Raw genomic sequence first — 18,273 nt, forward strand, 5'->3', positions numbered from 1 at the left:
TAGGGAAGCCATGGGGTGAAAAATGGGTTAGGGATAAATTGGGGATGGGGTAAACTTAGGAAAGGGTTCACTATGTAACTTAGAACCAATGAGCATTAATGTCTTTGTTTGCTAAAAGTATATAAATATATAAATAAATAAGTGAAAAGTCCTGAAGGGGGTGCATGTGGCTGGAGTGATTTTCTACACATCCTTGCCCTAATGCCTAACTAACTAGCTCTTATAAGATAGTGTTGGAGGGTTTAATCTATCCAGACAATTTCAGTGACACTGAAGTGCCCCTGGGCTTGGTGCCTGAGCACATGAAGCAGGAGAGCTCACCCCGGGCTTCTCTTGTCTTCTGCAAAGAAACCCAGAGTTCACAGAAACACACAGAATGGGTCAGGTTGGAAGGGTCCACAGAGGATCATCTGGTCCAACCTCCCTGCTCAAGCAGAGTTGTCCTAGAGCACACTGCACAGGATTGCATCCAGATGGTTCTTGGTTATCTTCAATAGAGGAGACTCCACAACCTCTCTGGACAATCTGTTTCAGTGCATGGTCACTTACACAGTAAGTTCTTCATCATATTCGGGTGGAACTTCCTGTGCTTCAGTTTCTGCCTGTTGTCTCTTGTCCCATTGCTTGGCACCACTGAGAAGATCCTGGCTCCATCCTCTTGGCATCATCCCTTCAGACACTTCTACACATTGATGAGGTCCCCTCTCAGCTGTCTCTTCTCAAGGCTGAGCAGGCCCTGCTCCCTCAGCCTTTTCTCACAGGAGAGATGCTCTGGGCCCTTCATCATCTTTATCGCCCTACGCTGGACCTGCTCCAGGAGCTCCCTGTCTCTCTTGTGCTGAGGAGCCCAGAACTGGACACAGCACTCCAGATGTGGCCTCAGCAGGGCTGAGTAGAGGGGCACAGTCACCTCCCTTGACCTGCTGGCAATGCTCTTCCTAATGCATCCCAGGATTCTGTAGGCCTTCTTGGCCTTCAGCACACTTTTGGCTCATGGGCAGCTTGTTGTCCACCATGATTTAAATGTCTAAGGTAAACGGAAATGATTGCATTAATCAGCTCAGCATGGCAACTTCCCAGAGCAGCAGGTTGGGATGTGTGGGTGGTGGATTTCCCTTAGCACTGAACAATCCCCATCCTGTAATGGTGGAGGACCCTGCCACCTCAGAATTTACCCTTCCCTCTCCCACTTGTGTCACCACCATAGCCAGCCTTTCTTAGACAGTTTTGTTTTCAGTATATGACTATCAAGAGGATTTCATGAAATCATATCACAAAAACATGTAGCCTGGGACAAAGATGAGCTTAAATGAATTCTCACTCTTATCTGGGGGGACACTAGTTGCAAACTAATTACAAAAGAAATACGTCATTCTAGCAATTTTCAAGGATAGAAATTCCATTTATGAATAGACCTTGTTTTTTTTCAATGTATTTATGGCTCATCACAGACACATGGATATTTTCCTGAAATTCTGAGCAAAAAAAAGGGACAAAAGGTCATGTTATGATCTCTTTCAAAATCACATCTATAGATACTTTTATATGCCATTATAAAATACAGCTTAAAAAACATCAAACAGCACACAATAAACCATTTCCCAAAGTCAGTAGAAGAGAAAATGTGTCTACTGAGATCTAATCCCATCTGAGTTTTATCTGAAGAAACATCGTTAAAATCCAGACCAAGGACAAAAATTTAAACTTACTTTTCGTGTCAGCAGCAGTCAGTGCCTGCAGGAAGAACTTCCCACATGCTCCAGGGAGAGGGACCTCTGGCAGATGGAACCCATCAGCCTCAGATGACAAGAGACTTATGTCCCACATTGTGCAGAGAGGCACATTGTAGTCTCTCGTAAAGTTTTTGCTAACTATCATTGATGAGTACATTGACATGAAAGTGGGCTTGGTGGTCATGGGTTATGTGGAAGGACTCGCAGGTTGTATTTTACAGGGGTGTTTGGCCACTGGATATAAGAAGCAGAGCACCTACATCTGGGCATTCTGATGTTAGAATGTTGTCATTGAATTTTATCCAGCTCTTGGGTCAGGGATATCATGAAAGAGTCATTAGAGAGAGAAAAAGGAAGCTTATCTTGCTTTGAGTTTCTATATTTGTGTGGAAGGAGAGTTCAGCAGAATTCTCAGGTTTCACAGAACATTTAGTATGTGGTAAACACAGACCAAAACACAGCACTGTGTGCATGCATGCATACATGTGCCAAATACAATCAACAAGTCTTTGGAAGACCAAATCTTAAGATAGAGGTAACTAGATTCATTGCCAAATCCTTCAAATTCTGCACTTTCATTATCCCAGCAGTGTGCAATCCTGTAATGTCTAACACACGAACCAGAAATAACACAAGCAGAAAGCAACTTTGGCACCGTGGTGATTGGTAGGTAGAGAAATGGCTGCAGAAAGGTTTTGAAAGGTACATTACATGGAGAAGACAGAATATACCTGACATACTGACAAGTTTGCACATGTTAGATCTGAAATGCTTTTAGCTAGCTGAAGGAAAAAGAAAAAGAGTTGGTTTTTTTTCCAGTCATGGTTTCCGAGTCTGTCTTATTTAGGTTTTAATCCTAAAAGACGCTATTCTTTCCAGTGATGTCAATGGGTTTTAGATGAAGACCATAGAAGGTGTTTGGTGTTTTGTTTGGTGTTGACTACTCCAGTTCAGTCTTTTCAGAATCAAAGACTGGATCGATTATTCTCTGGGAAGAGCATTAATGCTCCCAGCTGCCATCATCTCCACAGCTTTTGGAGACAATCAATTTTTCCCGAGGCCCACAGCCACCTTTGAAGAAGCTGGCAAAAATATTACCAGTTTTAGTGCTTCATAGTTAAAAAAGAACAGTTTATTTTACTTAAAGACAGCATTAGATGTCTTTTTCCATTCCAGCTATGTATTAACGCTCCTCCACTCTCAACAGTATTTTAACGAGGAACTGCAAACAAATAAGAAAGGACCACAGGCAATTAAAAAAGATGCCATTACTAATGTTGCAAAAGAAACAGCTTGAAAACCGTCTGTGCTTTTCCTTCCTGTATAATTCCTTTTAAAATTGCCCATGCTTCTTCCCCCTTCTTCATGCAGCTGTCACTTTCGTCTTCCCATCCATCCAGCCTTATGGCTGACAGCAGATGAGCGACTAACATTGGATGCTGTTTTTTTCTGGATTGCACAGAAAATGAATGTCGGCTTGTAATTTTGGTCTCTGGAAATAGATGTGTGTTAGTAGGCTAAACTGCCGTGTTGAAGTCATGCAGTGCTAAAATCTTCAATGGAGGTAATCCCTTCTGTCTGTTTGACAGATCCATTTTTATCAAAAATTTTTTGGCATGAAAAGAAGTGAAACTTTGCCACTAGAAGTTTGTGCCTCCAGACAGCAAAACATTGAGCAACTGGAAAAATATGCAGGCTGCTTCACCTGGGTTGCCTGGGAGACCTGGTATCTCACCCCAGCTCTCCTGGTGCTGGGGATTTCCATGTCTCCCATGCACACTCCTTGTGTCTGTGGGAAGCCAAGGTGCTGGAGCTGCTGTGCAAGAGTGTCCATGCTCTGTGAGCTGATGAACTTTCAGGACTCTGTTGAGCTGTGTGCATCCAGCAAGACCCGTGTGGGTTTCAGGTGCTCTTGGCCCCTCTGTTGAGGTGTGGAGCAGATGAAACTGCCCAGTGAGACTGCAGTGCTGGAGGGATGCACCAGAAAAGGGGGTAGGGATGGACCACTCTGAGACAGCACGTCACCTGACTTTAGGGTGGCACAGTACTGCTGGAGGTGGAGGCCTGGCTTATGGAGCACATGATGGTGTGACGTATATTTGGGATGTCCAAGGTGTCCTATACAGGGAGTGTGGTACACAGGCCGCTTGACTGGCACCCCTAGCAGGTAGTGCTCAGCCCAAAAGGACGCTTGAACTAGCCTATAGAAAACTTGGAAAAGCTGAAGGAGAGTGTGAATTTTTGCTTTTACTTAGCCTGGAGTACTTATTTCAGACCCAAAATCTGGCTTCTTCACACATTTGGAGCCCTCCTCTGTGGCCAGTACCCCTGTGCAGGGCTGGAAGGCATGGGGTTTTATGAGAAAGGGGAAGGAATAGTATGAACAACCCCCTCTTGCGTTTCTGTCTTGAAATTGGGCTGTTGTGGAGCCAGAAGTGCAAAATGGAACAGAAACAGAGGCAGGATGGAGACTAGCTGCAGCCCAGAGGGGTCGTTTGCACTCTGCTGTGTCCTCAAACCTCTATGCATTTTAGGGACTCAAAATTCAGAAATAGTCTAGGCTCTTAACTGCTGTTGAATACATGATAAGCACACAGCATCTTGTGATGAAAGTCTTTGGTTCTTCATGATATTCTGAGATGTCTTCTCCAGAATTATTGAAGTTTTTATTAGTAAGAAATGTAATAAACTCCCCTCGGAAGCTGAGTCATACAGTGAATGTTTCTAAAAAATTCCAAGCAGTCACTCCGGATCTAGCTCATCAGGAGCAGGGTGAGTTGGCAGCCAACCTCATTTGTTCAAAGCCAGGCTAAAAGCAAAACACAGAATTACTTTATAAAAGGGAGGAAGCAGTACTCTCCAGAAAGCAGGGCATTTAAGAAGGTGAATGTGGGAAATTACCCAGGCAATGAAGATATTCATATCTCATGGTGAAAAATATGTTCTCAAAATATCTCAGGAAAATAAAATGTGATCAGTGTCTTAACTTTTCTGCATGTTTCAGCCTCTGATCCTGTATCTGAGAACAGGCTGCCCATCAGTCCCAAAGTGATTATTGCCACACACCTTGTGATGGGGATGTCATCAGACTGCTACTGCAATGCCTAAATTAGTCTCTGCCAGCTGCAGATAAGATGCAGTCTGAGTTACTGGGGCATTGCCCAAATGAAGACCGAGGCCAGAGCTGCCTTTTGGCAGTGACCTCACTGGCTGAAGCAGCCGCAGTTCCTGATGCATGTCATGGCTCTTTCCCAAAGGACTCTGTCCACAGAGCAGCTCACAGAATCTTTTCCACCCTGCTTTAGTCCATGTGAGCTGGGTGAGAAGATACGTCCTGAGTCAGGTGTCTACAGTACCTGCCTCAACAACTGGGTGGGGTTAGGGAGAACCTACGAGCCACTCTGCAGGCAGACCTTGGCAGAGAGGGAAACAGCTGTGACAGTAACCAAAGCAGCCAGCACAACCACAGCTGGAAGAGGGCACTTATCCATGGGCTTAGATGCCACAAGAGTTGGCAAACAGTGGTTTCAAGAGGGTCCTAATTCGTTGTCACGCTGTGCCTTGAAAATTCAAGTGATGTGAATCTCTACTGTGAAGCTTTTTAAGTTGGCTTTGCTCTGTCAGTTCAAACACAGGTGAGTGTCAAAACCCACTTTTTGTGCTCACCTTGGAGACCAAAAGAGTTAGACTAGTTCTTAGCTAAGGTGGTTTTCTATGTCCTTTATCAGCTCCATGCTAAAAAAGAGGACCCACAGAGCCGCTTGTGGGTCTAGGGATTTGTGAGCTCTGGTGACACCAGTCTTTGCAGCCTGCACGTTGCCACCATGACCCCACATGGGAGCACACCCAAAGCACTATTTTGGATGTTCTCAAGTTTACATGTACAAGGGGTAATATAGAGGAGAGATTAAAATCTTTATCCAAAGCACTTTGGGGTGTAGATATCTACAAGTGTGGGTGGCAAGAAAGTTGGGTTTTTTGGAGACTCTCCATCTGCTGTGCTAAGCAGCCATGTGTGGACTCCTGACCTGCTGCCAATATGAAATACAGCGCAGCAAGCAGGAGGCACTTGAATGTGTCTGGTCCACCTGCACGTGCTGACAGCACAGAACAGAAATAATCAAGCTTTTACACCTGTAGTGTGTATAGAAACCTATTTCACAACAGCAGTGGGCTCTGAACACCCATCTGTGCAGTCAGCATTGCTCCACTAAGAAGTGGTGAAACATAAGAAGGGAGTAAGGCATTCACTGCAGCCATTTGCTCATGGCTTAACAGAGCTATATCTGTTCCTATAAAAATTCAAGGAAAATTAGTCCCTCAGCTTGTTAACTCAGACTTGAATTATGAGTTGAATGAGATTATGCACCAAATCCCAGTAGACTGTTTACGATTTTGTTATTTGTGTGTTTTCTGGGAAGTAATCAAAACAAATATCCTCTCCCTAATTCCAAGAATATCTTTAATGATTCATGCAAAGATTATATGGGCATCTCCTCTTAATATTTTGAGCAACTCTGAGGAATGAAAGCACATATATAGAAGTGTGGGCCCGAACACAGAAATTCAGAATGCTTCTCAGCATGCCATGTAGCTGTAGAGTCTCTTTCATTGGGTGAAAGTAACGAAAGATTGCCGTGTGACTGCTAGCACCAGTCCCTGAGCTGAGAACATTTCTCTTTTAAGAATATGTAAGAACTTTTAACCAGGATTTACTTCCCTTTACCCTGTTCATGGTTTTTCTTTGGCTTCTGCAGTAGTAGTACTTGGTTTTTGCATCAAGTTTTTGTGGGTTTCCTTTCCATTAAAAATCCTGAAGTCTCTGAGCAACAGCAAGCAGAAGAAGGAAATACTGAACACACCAGAAGGCGCATGAGCTGAGGTAGGACAAGATTTGTCTACTTTCTCTGCTGTAGATAAAATGGTTGCAAAGATTAAAATACAACCTACTTTTCTTTCTTATTATTTGCAGTTAGTGTATTATTTGCCAGAAGCAGTGATAGCTGACCAAACTTCTCCATGACAAAGATGGTGTTGAGAAATTTTTTTGGCAGAAAAAAAGGGTAGATTTATGTAACTAGGATTGTTTGCCAGATGGAAGATAACAATGAAGTTGTGGATCTGATTAAGTGAGCCTTGTTTTTTAACTAGATGAAAAATATGCATTTGGCTTATGGCAAACTTCAAAAATAAAAGGTGTTAAATGTCAGACTCTTGATTTTTTTTTTGTTATTGTGCATTTAGAAAGGTTAATAATATGCCATGCTTTGATGAATTTAGTGTTAATTCCAAATATTGCATTTTTTTTCATTTATTCTTGGTAATGCTGCTCCTGAAACACAAAGTGAATATTTGCAAGAAAGCCAGTAGGAACTTTAAAAAGACATGAGAACTGTTTTTCTTGGAAGTGCAGTGGCAAATGCAAGTGATCTCCTCTATAGCAGAGATATTATAATTGCCTTCCTATTTGGGTAATAAACAACAGACTCACGTGTCTGGGATCCTCTGCAGACAAAGGGTTACTGTGATAGATGCAAAGACCATCTTTTTTCCTGGCACAGAAGAGGTTCTATATACTTATCACTTTACATAGCAAAGTAGTATATTTTGATGGAACAGCCTGACTTCCCCATTTAACTTTGCATATGAAGAATGTCTTGTTAAAATGAAGTTGTTTCGTCATTCCTCATGTTAGAGTGAACCCAGTGTTTCAGAGCAGCAGATCTCAGATCAGCAGTTTAGAAACTGAGAGTGTATTTACACCTCCAGGCACAGTGGAGGTTTTGTATTTAGGCCTTTAGCAGCAGCACCCCTCCACCACACATCTTCAAAAAGACTGTGTCCTTCTGTCCAGGCATGGCACAGAAACTCATCCCATTCTCTGCTGAGATGCCATATGACTTGATTGACTGCCCTCTGCAAGAACTTGGGTAGCCCAGGGCTGCTGACTTCTTTACTTGCCTCTCTCTGCATGTTCTCTAACTCCATAATCTCTGTTTTCAGTGTAGAGACAAGAGCTGCCCACTATGGGAATGCATAAAGGTTTTATACAAGGTGACATCCTACTCTGTTCTCCATAGCCTCTTTGATGGTGTCCCTCATTTTGCTGACAATTTTAGTTGCTTCTGTTGCTGTAGCCAGTGCAGAACTGACTTCAGCAAATGGTCAATGACTTCAGCAATGGCCAAGTGCCAAGTGCCCTTTCCAGACACTGTGAATGCAACAGCCAGTTTAAAGTTCATATAATTAGGCACAATTTAGATTATTTTTCTGTAGCATGCATCACCTTACATTAAAATATACTGATTCTCATCTGCCACCCTTCCAGCACCGCATCTACCAACCTGGAGAATTATCATCTCCAGGCTGTTGTTAGGGACATTGAATAAATCTAGTCTGAGTTGCAAACCCTAGAGGACTCCATTGCTGATTTATTGAGCCCTCACTTCACTTCCTACACTTCAGCGAGCTTTCAGCCCACAAAAGAACGTGACTTCCAGCTCTCTGGCAACTTAGGTACTTAAGAAACCTTTGTTGCAGAGCTATGTCGAAGGCTTTGACAAATGCAACTCTACAAATGCACACGTATCATAGAATCATAGAATGGTTTGGGTGGGAAGGGATCTTAGAGATCATCTCACTCCAAACCCCCTGCCAGGGGCAGGGACACCTTCCACTGCGCCATGTTGCTTACAGCCCCATTCAGCTTGGCCTTGAACACTTCCAGGGATTCCATTCCCCCTTGTCCTATCTCTACATACCCTTGTGAAAAGTCCCTCTCAAGCTCTCTTGTAGGGCTCCTTTATGTACTGGAAGGCTGCTATAAGGTCTCTCTGGGGTCTTCTCTTCTCCAGGATGAACAGCCCCAACTCTCTCAACCTGTCTTCACACAAGATGTGCTCTAGCCCTCTGATCATCTTCATGGCCCTGCTCTGGGCCCCCTCCAGCAGGTCCATGAAGTTCTTATGTCAGGGTTTCAGAGCTGAACACAGTGCTCAGGTGGGGTCTCATAAGAGTGAAGTAGAGGGGAAAATCTCCCTCGGCCATATATGTACATCCAAATATATGTATGAAATTGCCACTGGGTGCCCTTCATCCATTGTCATCACAGCCCTTCAGCGGGTGAGTGAACAGGATCTCCCTTTTCAGAAGACATGACTCTTTCTCAGCAGACTGGCATTTCAATGACCTCAGTGCCTTCATTCTTCACTACAGATGCCCCTAAAATGTCCCAGAGGAGGAAATCGTTCCCAGTGGTCACTAGTTCCCAGGACTGATGACCAGCTCATGGCCTTGAGCTGCCTTATCAAGCCTTTCTTGTAAATGAGAGCTGCACTGATGACACATCAGTCCCCTGGCACCGTGCCTGATTACAATGGTTGGTTACGTGCCTTGGCCACCAGTCTCACAGTTGAGATCCTTTGGGATACTGATATGAGTGCCATCTGGTCTCAATTATTGGCCTCCCACTTATCTGGTTGGTTTAATACTTCCTGCCCACATCTGTCAAGTGGAGCTGGCTCCTCTGACCTTTTTACTGCATCAGACATGAAAATATCCCAACATCTTTGGTTGGAAAGAGTGAATTCCCTGAGTTTTCCTGCTATGACCTTGTCCCTAAGAGATCTTTTGTCACCAAGCAATCCTGCCAGTTCCCAAGTGGTTTTCATCTTTCAGTAGCTTTACAAAACTTACTGTCAATCAGAACACCCTTTACCAGAAGCTCTTCACTATATTTTTCTTTAACGCTCCTAGTTTCCTCTCCGCATTTAATCTGTCATGTTTCCCATTCTCCCCATTTTGACAAGCCTTCTGCTTTCCAAATGGAGATCTTTTCCTTATAATAGTCTTGGTAACCATTTCACTGATAGACACTGAGATCAGTATTTCTTAAAATACCTATTTCTTTTGGAATGTAGGCTTGTTGAATTTTCTGTTTGTTTTCCTAAACAGCCCCGAAATTTATGTAGGCTTCTTTCTTTTCGGACTACTTCTCTGTTCCACAATGCTGCTGAGCCCAGCTCTACTGTGATTAGCAGTACAAAACTCCCTCCACCAAAACCTGCTTGAACTAGGGCCTGTACAGCACTAAAGATCAAATGGCATCTTGTAGAGGTAGAATGCCAAGGTAGAATGGCATTTTTTTGCAGGACTAATTATTCAAGGAACCAGGAAGTTGTTGCATATGGACATCCCATCCCATTCTGCTGCAGCATTGCATCTTTATAAAGACACCCAAAGCCTCCTCCTGTTGCTACCTGCTTTCATCATCCTACCCTCACTTAATGTTTTCTGGCAACTGTCATAATCATGATAAGGAGTTCAGTAGTGCACTCTTAGTACTATATTTTTATTATTAGAGTATATGATGTCTGCCTACAAGAACCCTGTTGTGCTTCTCTTTAGCCACAATATTTTTACACTGTTGCAAGTAATGTAGTCCCTCATGCACAGTGCCACTCCTCCACCCAGCATCCTACACTATCATTACCATAAAGCTGGTAGCATGGCAACACAGGCTTCTATTGATTATCCTCGCTCCTGCAGGTCTCTGAGGTTTCCCTTGCACCAGGGTTTTGGTTTCATGCCAAGCCTGACAGGTGCCCTGTCTCTTTTTCAGGTTTGAATCTGCATCAGTGCAGAATTACACGTAAGATTTGGTTTTCATCAGGCATTCAAGATAGCATGTGCCAGTCTATTGGGCTTTGTGGGCAGTTGGATTTGCCTTCCCTAGTTATTGCAGTTGGACGTTTTTTCCCTCCTGGCCTTTTCAGAGGTGCACTGGATGCGTGTTCACTGCCCTCACAAGTGTTGTCAGTCCAGCCCTTTGCTCTCCTATGCCCCTCAGCTCCCTTGTTGCTTCTAATTAAACACTCCTCTGCAAACCTCTCAGTCTGCAGCACCAGCAGCCTGAATCTGCATCGGGTATGGTGTAGTCTCTCCTTCCCGTATTGCTTGCCTTTGTTCCCTCACTTCCTCACATACCTAAATTTCTACTCTCTACTGTCTCATCCGTTCATTGCAGTACTGGGTCTGACTGAGCTTCTCTTGCCTCATAGCGGAGCCCCAAACATCACAGCCTTCATCCCTGGTACCCACAATGACTACGGCCACCACCAGCTCCTCTCTCACACCCCCAAATTATCTGCATAGAAACCTCAGAAGGTCAGTTCCTTGGGCAGACCTGCTCCTCCCCTGCTCCTGCTGAGCCACTCTTGCCTCAAGACAGCCAGCCCTGTCCCGCTGTGTCCCCACACACACACCCTGGTGAGGTGGACATACATATCACACCCTGGGCAGCTTCACCTCTGCTGCTAGACTGCTACCTGCATCCTGAGCTTAAAATATGACGGGCTTGGGGCATTTTTATTAGCTTATTATCTCCTTCAATTAAACAAATATCCTGTTACATTTGCTCTATCAGCCCCCCACCTGTCTTGCACACCCATCCATTTGGTAAGGGCATAAAATTCACCTTAGTCAAGGAATGTCTTTCTGTTATCGTCTTACCTTAAACTGAACTCAAGCCAGGCTAAGCTAAAAGGCAAAATATATATTTGTAATAAATAAATGCAGTTTATAATATATATGTAATTTGTTATGAAAGGTAAATATTTATTTATAAAATCCATACTAATCAAGCTGTAAATATTTTTTAAAGATTTCACAGAGATGAAGAAAAGACAAAAACCCACCCAAACTCTAATCTACTTATGCAGCAATTATTTCAGAAAAGGCTCCCTTTTTCTTGCTCAGCTGATCTTCTCTTTCTCCTGCCAGGGAGGTTGTCAGAGCCTCAGGACATGTGTCAGCTGCTTCCATTTGATAGCTTCCGTCACTGACACTCACATATAGAAAAAATCTCCTGTTAGAGAATTTCTATCACAGAAGTCTTTCAGTACCACTGAAGAGAGAATCCCATTTCAGTTTGTCCTTTCTCTCCTTTTTTTCTCAGAGGGCTGTTAGATCTTACTGTAAATCTTCCTTCTTTTGGGGGACCCAGAAAAGTCCTAAGTCCAGTCTCTCACTCTTAACCCATCCTGTTCATTCCCGATCCAGGAGACCATCTGGACACTTTTGCTGAAAACAAATTTATTGCCTGCCTTTAGATAGGTTGTTCTTTCTGTATATCTAGGAGCCATTTCCTAACCTTAACTGGCTAATAACAGTTCCTGGATTCAAGAAGGGCTAAAATTCTCCCCTTATTCTCTGTGGCTGGTTGAGGTAGTCCCATGTGAAATCTTTCACTTCACCTTCCTTTCTACTTTGATCTGTGTGTCAAAACACAGCTAACAGGAGTGTCTACATAGGAAAATGGCATGTGTCATTGTTGGCCCTTTGCTGAGGGCAGGCACCATGGTGCTTTAAGAGCTTTCAGATGACTGGTCTCCGGTTTCTTTCTCTTAGACATCCCATAACAGCTTGAAACTTGTGTTTGAATAATTTGGAGAGGAGTCTGAGAACTGATTTTCTTGCCAGGTTCAGGGATACTGAATTTTCTCAATTGCACATGCACTATTCTACTTTTAGTCTCAGTCTTTGGCCGGAAAGAGAATTGAGGAGCATTTATACAGTTAGAGGACAGAATAGGTAGTCGTTACCTAGATACCCTCATATGAGGAGCCTGAGCAAAGTGCCTCAGCCCCTGTGCTTGTAGTGCTCTCCCGAGGGTGCAGGGACCCAAGGGCTTTTCATCAACTGAATTTTCATTGCCCCAATCCCATCCTTCATCAGATAGCATTGGGCACAAGCCATCACTCGTAGTGCTGAGCAGGGCTTGAAATTTATCCATGGCTCCAAACTCATTTGACTCCTCTATCTCACAGCTTCCACACACAACGGGAATGCTTCAACAGGTGGCAGATCCCTTTCCTAATATTTTCTTCTGTTTTGGAGTTTCTAAAAGCAAGGATGCTTGGACCACAGGAAAACACTGTCAGAAGGGCTCTTCTCTTTGCTGTACCTCAGGGTGCAATATTTCTGTGCAAAATGGGGGGATCATATTCAATCTGGAGAAAAGCTGGTCTTTGATCCCATACAGAAAACGTGTATATCAGACGATTTTTCTGTAAAGAAAAACAAAACATTTAGAAGTCCTTTGATTGCAAAAGATTTGTTTTTAAGAAGAATATATTTTCTCTCTCCTCTGTGAGGAAAGAGGATCTCAAATGAGGAAGAGACTAACTTTAGGAGCATGGATATTGGGTCTCAGCAAAGTCCTCAGTCCAGGCCTTTGCTGAGACCCAATATCCAGGAACTCTTCCTTGGGAGCCCAGCCTGAGGAAGTGCTTCCCACGCTTCCCATCTCAGTGGGGCTGGATGAAAGGTGCCTGCTGGGCACATCTGGTTGCTATATTGAGGGTCTTGGACAGACTCTGAGATGCCATTCCAGAGATACCATGGGCTTTTCTGAACATAGTTCAGGCTCCCACACCATGGCTTCAGTTTGCAAATTAGTTCCCATTTATAGCACAGTGGGAATACCACACTGGGTAGCTGGGCATTCAGAGCACCCAAATGTAAAGCCAAATTTACCCCCAGGGAGGCTCCATGTGTACAAATTAGTTTCAAATTGTGAAGCCAGTGAGGTTCAGAATAAGAGATAGGGTGCAGTCATGTACCCTGGGCACATTATCACTCTCACTGGAGCAAATTAAAAGCTTCTTTTCCATGCATCTGGAAATACCACGTAGTTGTGGTTTTCAGGCTAAAAACTTCCACACCCCATCTTTAGAATATATTGGCAGATACAAAGAGGGAATTGCTTCCACTGTCAAACAAGAAGCAATACTGACACCTTCCTTTGAAAATACTACTAGCTGCAGGACAGCTGAGATTAGAAATCAAGAGATCAGAAAAGAAACAGACACTAATGAGAAAAAAATTAATTTATTATTTAGAATGTTTTAGTGGTGAGTGGTTTTGATTTGATTGAATTATAGTCTCACAGGAGGAAAAATGCCACTCTCCGTGAACACAGCCCATTTTCTTAGAGGCCATTTTCATTAGGGCTGCAAATGTGCGCTGTCCTGGAAGCTGCAGTGTGTGTAGATGACTGACTGCTGCAGAGCAGATGAGCATAAAAGAGGTTAAGAGAGTGGTACATGAAGCAAAGGCCCCACAAATAGAGACAGAAAGCCACCAGAAGCTAACAAAAAAGAAGAAATACTGTGTGAGGAGGAGGGAGTTAAAAAAGGAACCATGCATAATTAGCACAGTGTTTGCCAGTGTTTAAGGTCAAAATGTCCTTAATTGATACACGTATCAAAATATGTCTGCTATTGCTCAGGAAATACTGCCAAAAACATACCAGAAAAATTTCCCTGGTTCCAAAAGACAAATTCAATTCTTTTAGCTTTCCATCCTAATTTGAAATGCAGACTTAGCAGTGGGCAGTGATTTCTTTTCTGATCAGGTTTTGATGTTTCCATGCTAGGTGACTGGGAACTCAGAAGCTCCCTGCCACAAAATGGCTGACAGCAAGTTGGCTTGTTTTGCACAGTGAAGATCAGAGACTTGTCATTAAAACACACAGATAGCACCTCTAAAAGGTAGCACTTTTACAGGCTGAGACAACAACCAGCTGCTGTAATACTGAAACTCGTTAGAGCTTACTTGGGGCCTTGTGTCTTGAGATGTGTATTTACTGGGACATCACAAGTAATTATTCATTAACGAACCCTTACTTCCCACTGTTGTCTGCATCTTGTAATTTCTGCCCTCAGTGAAATAGTCTCACATAGCCAAAGTCTCTGCCCAGCCCGTAACCCAGAACTCACACCACTTCTTTTCATTTTGGCAGAAAAATGGAGGCGCTGGCTCAGACTACGAACATTTCCAAGGTGACGCTAGATGGCAACTTCACTAACAGCTCCTCCAACTGTACAGTTGACGACTTCAAACAAGTAATTTATCCCATCATGTATCTCTTTATCTTCTTCCTGGGCACTGTTGGAAACGGCCTCTCCATTTATGTTTTCTTCCAGACTTCACGAAGGACCTCAGTAAACATTTACATGCAGAACTTGGCTATTTCAGACCTCATGTTTGTGAGCACTTTGCCCTTTCGGGCCACATATTTCCTCTTGGGATCACGTTGGATATTTGGTGATATTGTCTGCAGGATCATGACTTACACCTTGTACGTGAATATGTACTGCAGCATTTATTTCCTCACCGTGCTCAGTGTGGTTCGTTTCATAGCCATCGTCCACCCGTTCAAACGCGGAAACTTGACCAACACGAAGTATGCCAGGATAACCTGCGTGGCCATATGGATCTTCGTGCTGGCAGCCTCCAGCCCTCTCTTAAACAAGGGAGTTGCTGGCTACAGCAACCCTGTCAAATGCTTGGATCTCCACCCCTCCAGCACACACAGGCTCCTCATGATGAACTGCTTTGTCCTCGTCGTGGGCTTCATTCTGCCGTTCTGCACAATTGTGTTCTGCTATGTCTTTGCCATCAGAGCGCTGCTCAAGTCCAGGGCTCTGCAGAGCAAGAGGGCGATCTGTCACAAGAAGGCACTGTTAACCATTATCATCAGTCTCATCTTCTCCCTCATCTGTTTCCTGCCCTATCACGTCCTGCGAACTGTCCACCTGATGTACAGCAGCTGCAGCCAGGCCAACCTGCACAAAGCGCTGGTGGTCACTCTGCCTCGCTGCCATGAACAGCTGCCTTGATCCCATCCTCTATTACTTTGCTGCTGAAAATTTCAAAGCAAAAATCAGAAGTCTGTGCTGCAGGTAGCTGGTGAAGAATTGCATAACAATATATGTGTGGTCCCGATGGGATAATTAGACTGGGCTCATACTATCCAATGACAGGCTGTGTTCAGACAGTGCAATTCCCTACAGATTCACAGTAGCCTGCCAGTTCCCCTTGCAAACACTGGCAAAGGGGTTGCACATTAAAGAAATGTAAAGCATCAATGATGCTTTCTGCTGAGACTGACTTAAAAAGCAGGAAGAGAGGCAAACAGGACCTAGCACCGGCTCAGGCTGCTCGGAAGTCACTAACATTTCTAAATTTTCCACTCTGAGCCAGCCACAAAGGTATTCTGCTTAACATTTTCATGGGTTGTCAAGTGAGAGAATGATTTCAAGTAAGTGGCATCACCATGGAGTGTTGTGAGTAAGATGACTGCTGGCAGTGAGGGCAGGATACAGGCGCCCAGAGCACTGGGCTGCATCCTGCAGCTCTTCATGTGGCGTCAATTCCTTCAAGGTCATTGCAACGCTTTGTTTTTATGCCCAGTGTTGCCAGTGCTTTTCAGAAAGCTGAGGCTAAGCACTTCCTTTCCCATGCAGGGATCCAAAGACAAACTTTTAAAATTATTTTAGTCCAAACAGGTAGCTAGGGAGTGGTTTCCTCTGCACAAGTAAATCAGTCTGACAGCAAACTGCTGCCAAAGACATCTCCAATCCCTCATCTTCTGTCTCCTCTGAGGCGGAAACTGATCCCTTTTTTCATAGGATTAACTTCCAGTTGGTTTGAATTTCCTTACATCAAACATGAACGAATGCAACAAGAAAGCACTAACCCAGGTACAGGAAGAAAGATGGGCAACAGAGAAGGTGGAGGAGAGCATTTTTAGAAAGCAATGGGAAGCTACTTCTATGTGTACTTTGGAAAATTTCATCAAATGGCTGTGTTTTTAAGTCTCTGAATATTTTCTAAAATATGTTCTCTAAAAATCAGACCTAAGTGAAAACAGGCTCCAAACTCATTTTGACCATATTTAGATTTTGGTTTTAATTACCTCATCGTTTACTAAAAACAGACAAGAAATTTAGTCATATTTTCCAAGAAAGCAGCCAGTCTTATAGGAAAACTAACAAAAATGCTGAAAGCCTTCCCTCACTGTGAAATTCAACCAAAGGAAGGTTTCTGCCTGTGAAGGTACTTCTCAATGCTCTGAACTTTTTATGGAGAAAGTACTTCACAAACTGAATGTTACTGCTCCCAAACAAAAATAACAGCAGCAAGCTATTTTTAGCTCTGTCTGAAATATGCAGAAAACAAATCATTGCTGGTCAGGTGGAAAAGTGCTTGGCAAAACACTGGGAAAGGCACATTTTTTTCTTGGCTATCTAAGAGTTATGTTCAATCTATTTCAGTCACTTGATGCTGCCTTTGATGTAAGCACAGAGTTTTATCAGAAGTCTTCACTAAAGTTCGTGCTCCAAATTCTTATTTCAATAATGCATCAGCATACCTAAGAGCTGACCTAATGATGCCATGTGAACTCCTTGATCCCATGCTATTGGTGAAAAAGGGAGTATTAGCAGTGGTTTGCAATGGGAATATGATTGAGATGGTAACCTGTGCAGATATAGCAGGCACATAATTGGAAGGAAGGGGCAAACTCTTCTTCTGTGGTTTTCACCTGTCAGGAGCGGACCTGAGCATCAACAAGTGACAAGCTTGAAGCCTCTCATGAGATACCATACACTTCAAATACTGCAAGAGAATGCAAAAAATTAGCCACAGTGTATTCTCACCAACGTACTTCTGTCTGTATCTGTCCAATGCATCCGATTATCAGATAATTTTGCAACAAAAGGATATATGTATCTCACTTATGAAGTCACTTTTTTTTGTATTGACCACGCTACAACTTTGTTGGCAATTGAATTAACTGGCAGACCTGTGTTTTAATAAAGTAGATTTACTTGTGGCTGAAGATATATTTTTTATTGATCGCACAGCTAACAAGGGATCTCCTCTGAGTGCAGGGGGAGAAAGAACAAGAAACAGATACTGAGTTTCTGTAAGTGGGCCATTATTTCACAAGGGTGAAATGTCCTTGGAGGTGTGAGAACATCCTGCTGCCTTATTTACTTTACTAACAAAATAGTGAGGAACATGAGTCAAAATCTGAGGTGCAGGTAAAGGAATAGATTTTTTAAATTATGATTTATTTAAAAAAGGATTCAAGACCCTCCTTGCTAGGGATCTTCTCATGAAGCTTTAACAACACTTGTATAACATGCCATGTTCCCATTTACTGCCATTTCTCCATTTATTGTTCTTGCATGTCTCTACTCACAGAGCTGATTAGTGTTCTTCACTGTGGAAGTATCGTAGTAAAAATGTAGTTTAAAAAGCATCACCATATCTATTCTAAAAAATAAAGCTCCTGACAGTTAAATTCTTAGCAATGCCTCTAGGTCCCTCAAGGGATCACATACCCCTTAAAAAGTACTTTGGTATGTTTCCTGAAATTTCCAGGAGGCAAAATCTAAGAATAGCTATGTGTATAGACAATTAAAGCAACAGTAAACTTGTGAGCTTGAAGGAGACATAAGAAGAGGAAATGAAGTCTTTAAGTGACTGTGACCCTTAAGCAGTAGCAGCAAATGATCTACCTTCATATGCATGTTTCCCTGTCATTCAGGGAACCACTGGTACTTCTAGACAAAGGTAATTTTTCAGTCCAAAGCTGTGCTAGAACCATAGAGAGAGAGCAGAAGGAAATGTCACTCTTCACATTAGCATTTTAGCCCCAGTTTGAGACCACGTGTGGTTGTGACTGCCT

At 43.2% G+C, this 18,273-nt stretch overlaps 1 protein-coding gene across 1 annotated transcript; it reads left to right on the plus strand.

The window, feature by feature from the left end:
* Positions 1-6,285: 6,285 nt before the first annotated feature.
* Positions 6,286-17,418, plus strand: CYSLTR2 (cysteinyl leukotriene receptor 2). The gene is made up of 2 exons (XM_042014318.1): positions 6,286-6,615; positions 14,536-17,418. Exon 2 carries the CDS (start codon positions 14,540-14,542, stop codon positions 15,413-15,415), a length of 876 nt encoding a protein of 291 aa, XP_041870252.1. The 5' UTR covers positions 6,286-6,615; positions 14,536-14,539; the 3' UTR covers positions 15,416-17,418.
* Positions 17,419-18,273: the final 855 nt, after the last annotated feature.

This window comes from Corvus kubaryi, unplaced genomic scaffold (genome assembly GCF_017639235.1).
Source record: "Corvus kubaryi isolate FWS band 111438036 unplaced genomic scaffold, C.kubaryi_AGA036_p1.0 split1-65, whole genome shotgun sequence".
In the NCBI taxonomy this organism is placed as follows: domain Eukaryota; kingdom Metazoa; phylum Chordata; class Aves; order Passeriformes; family Corvidae; genus Corvus; species Corvus kubaryi.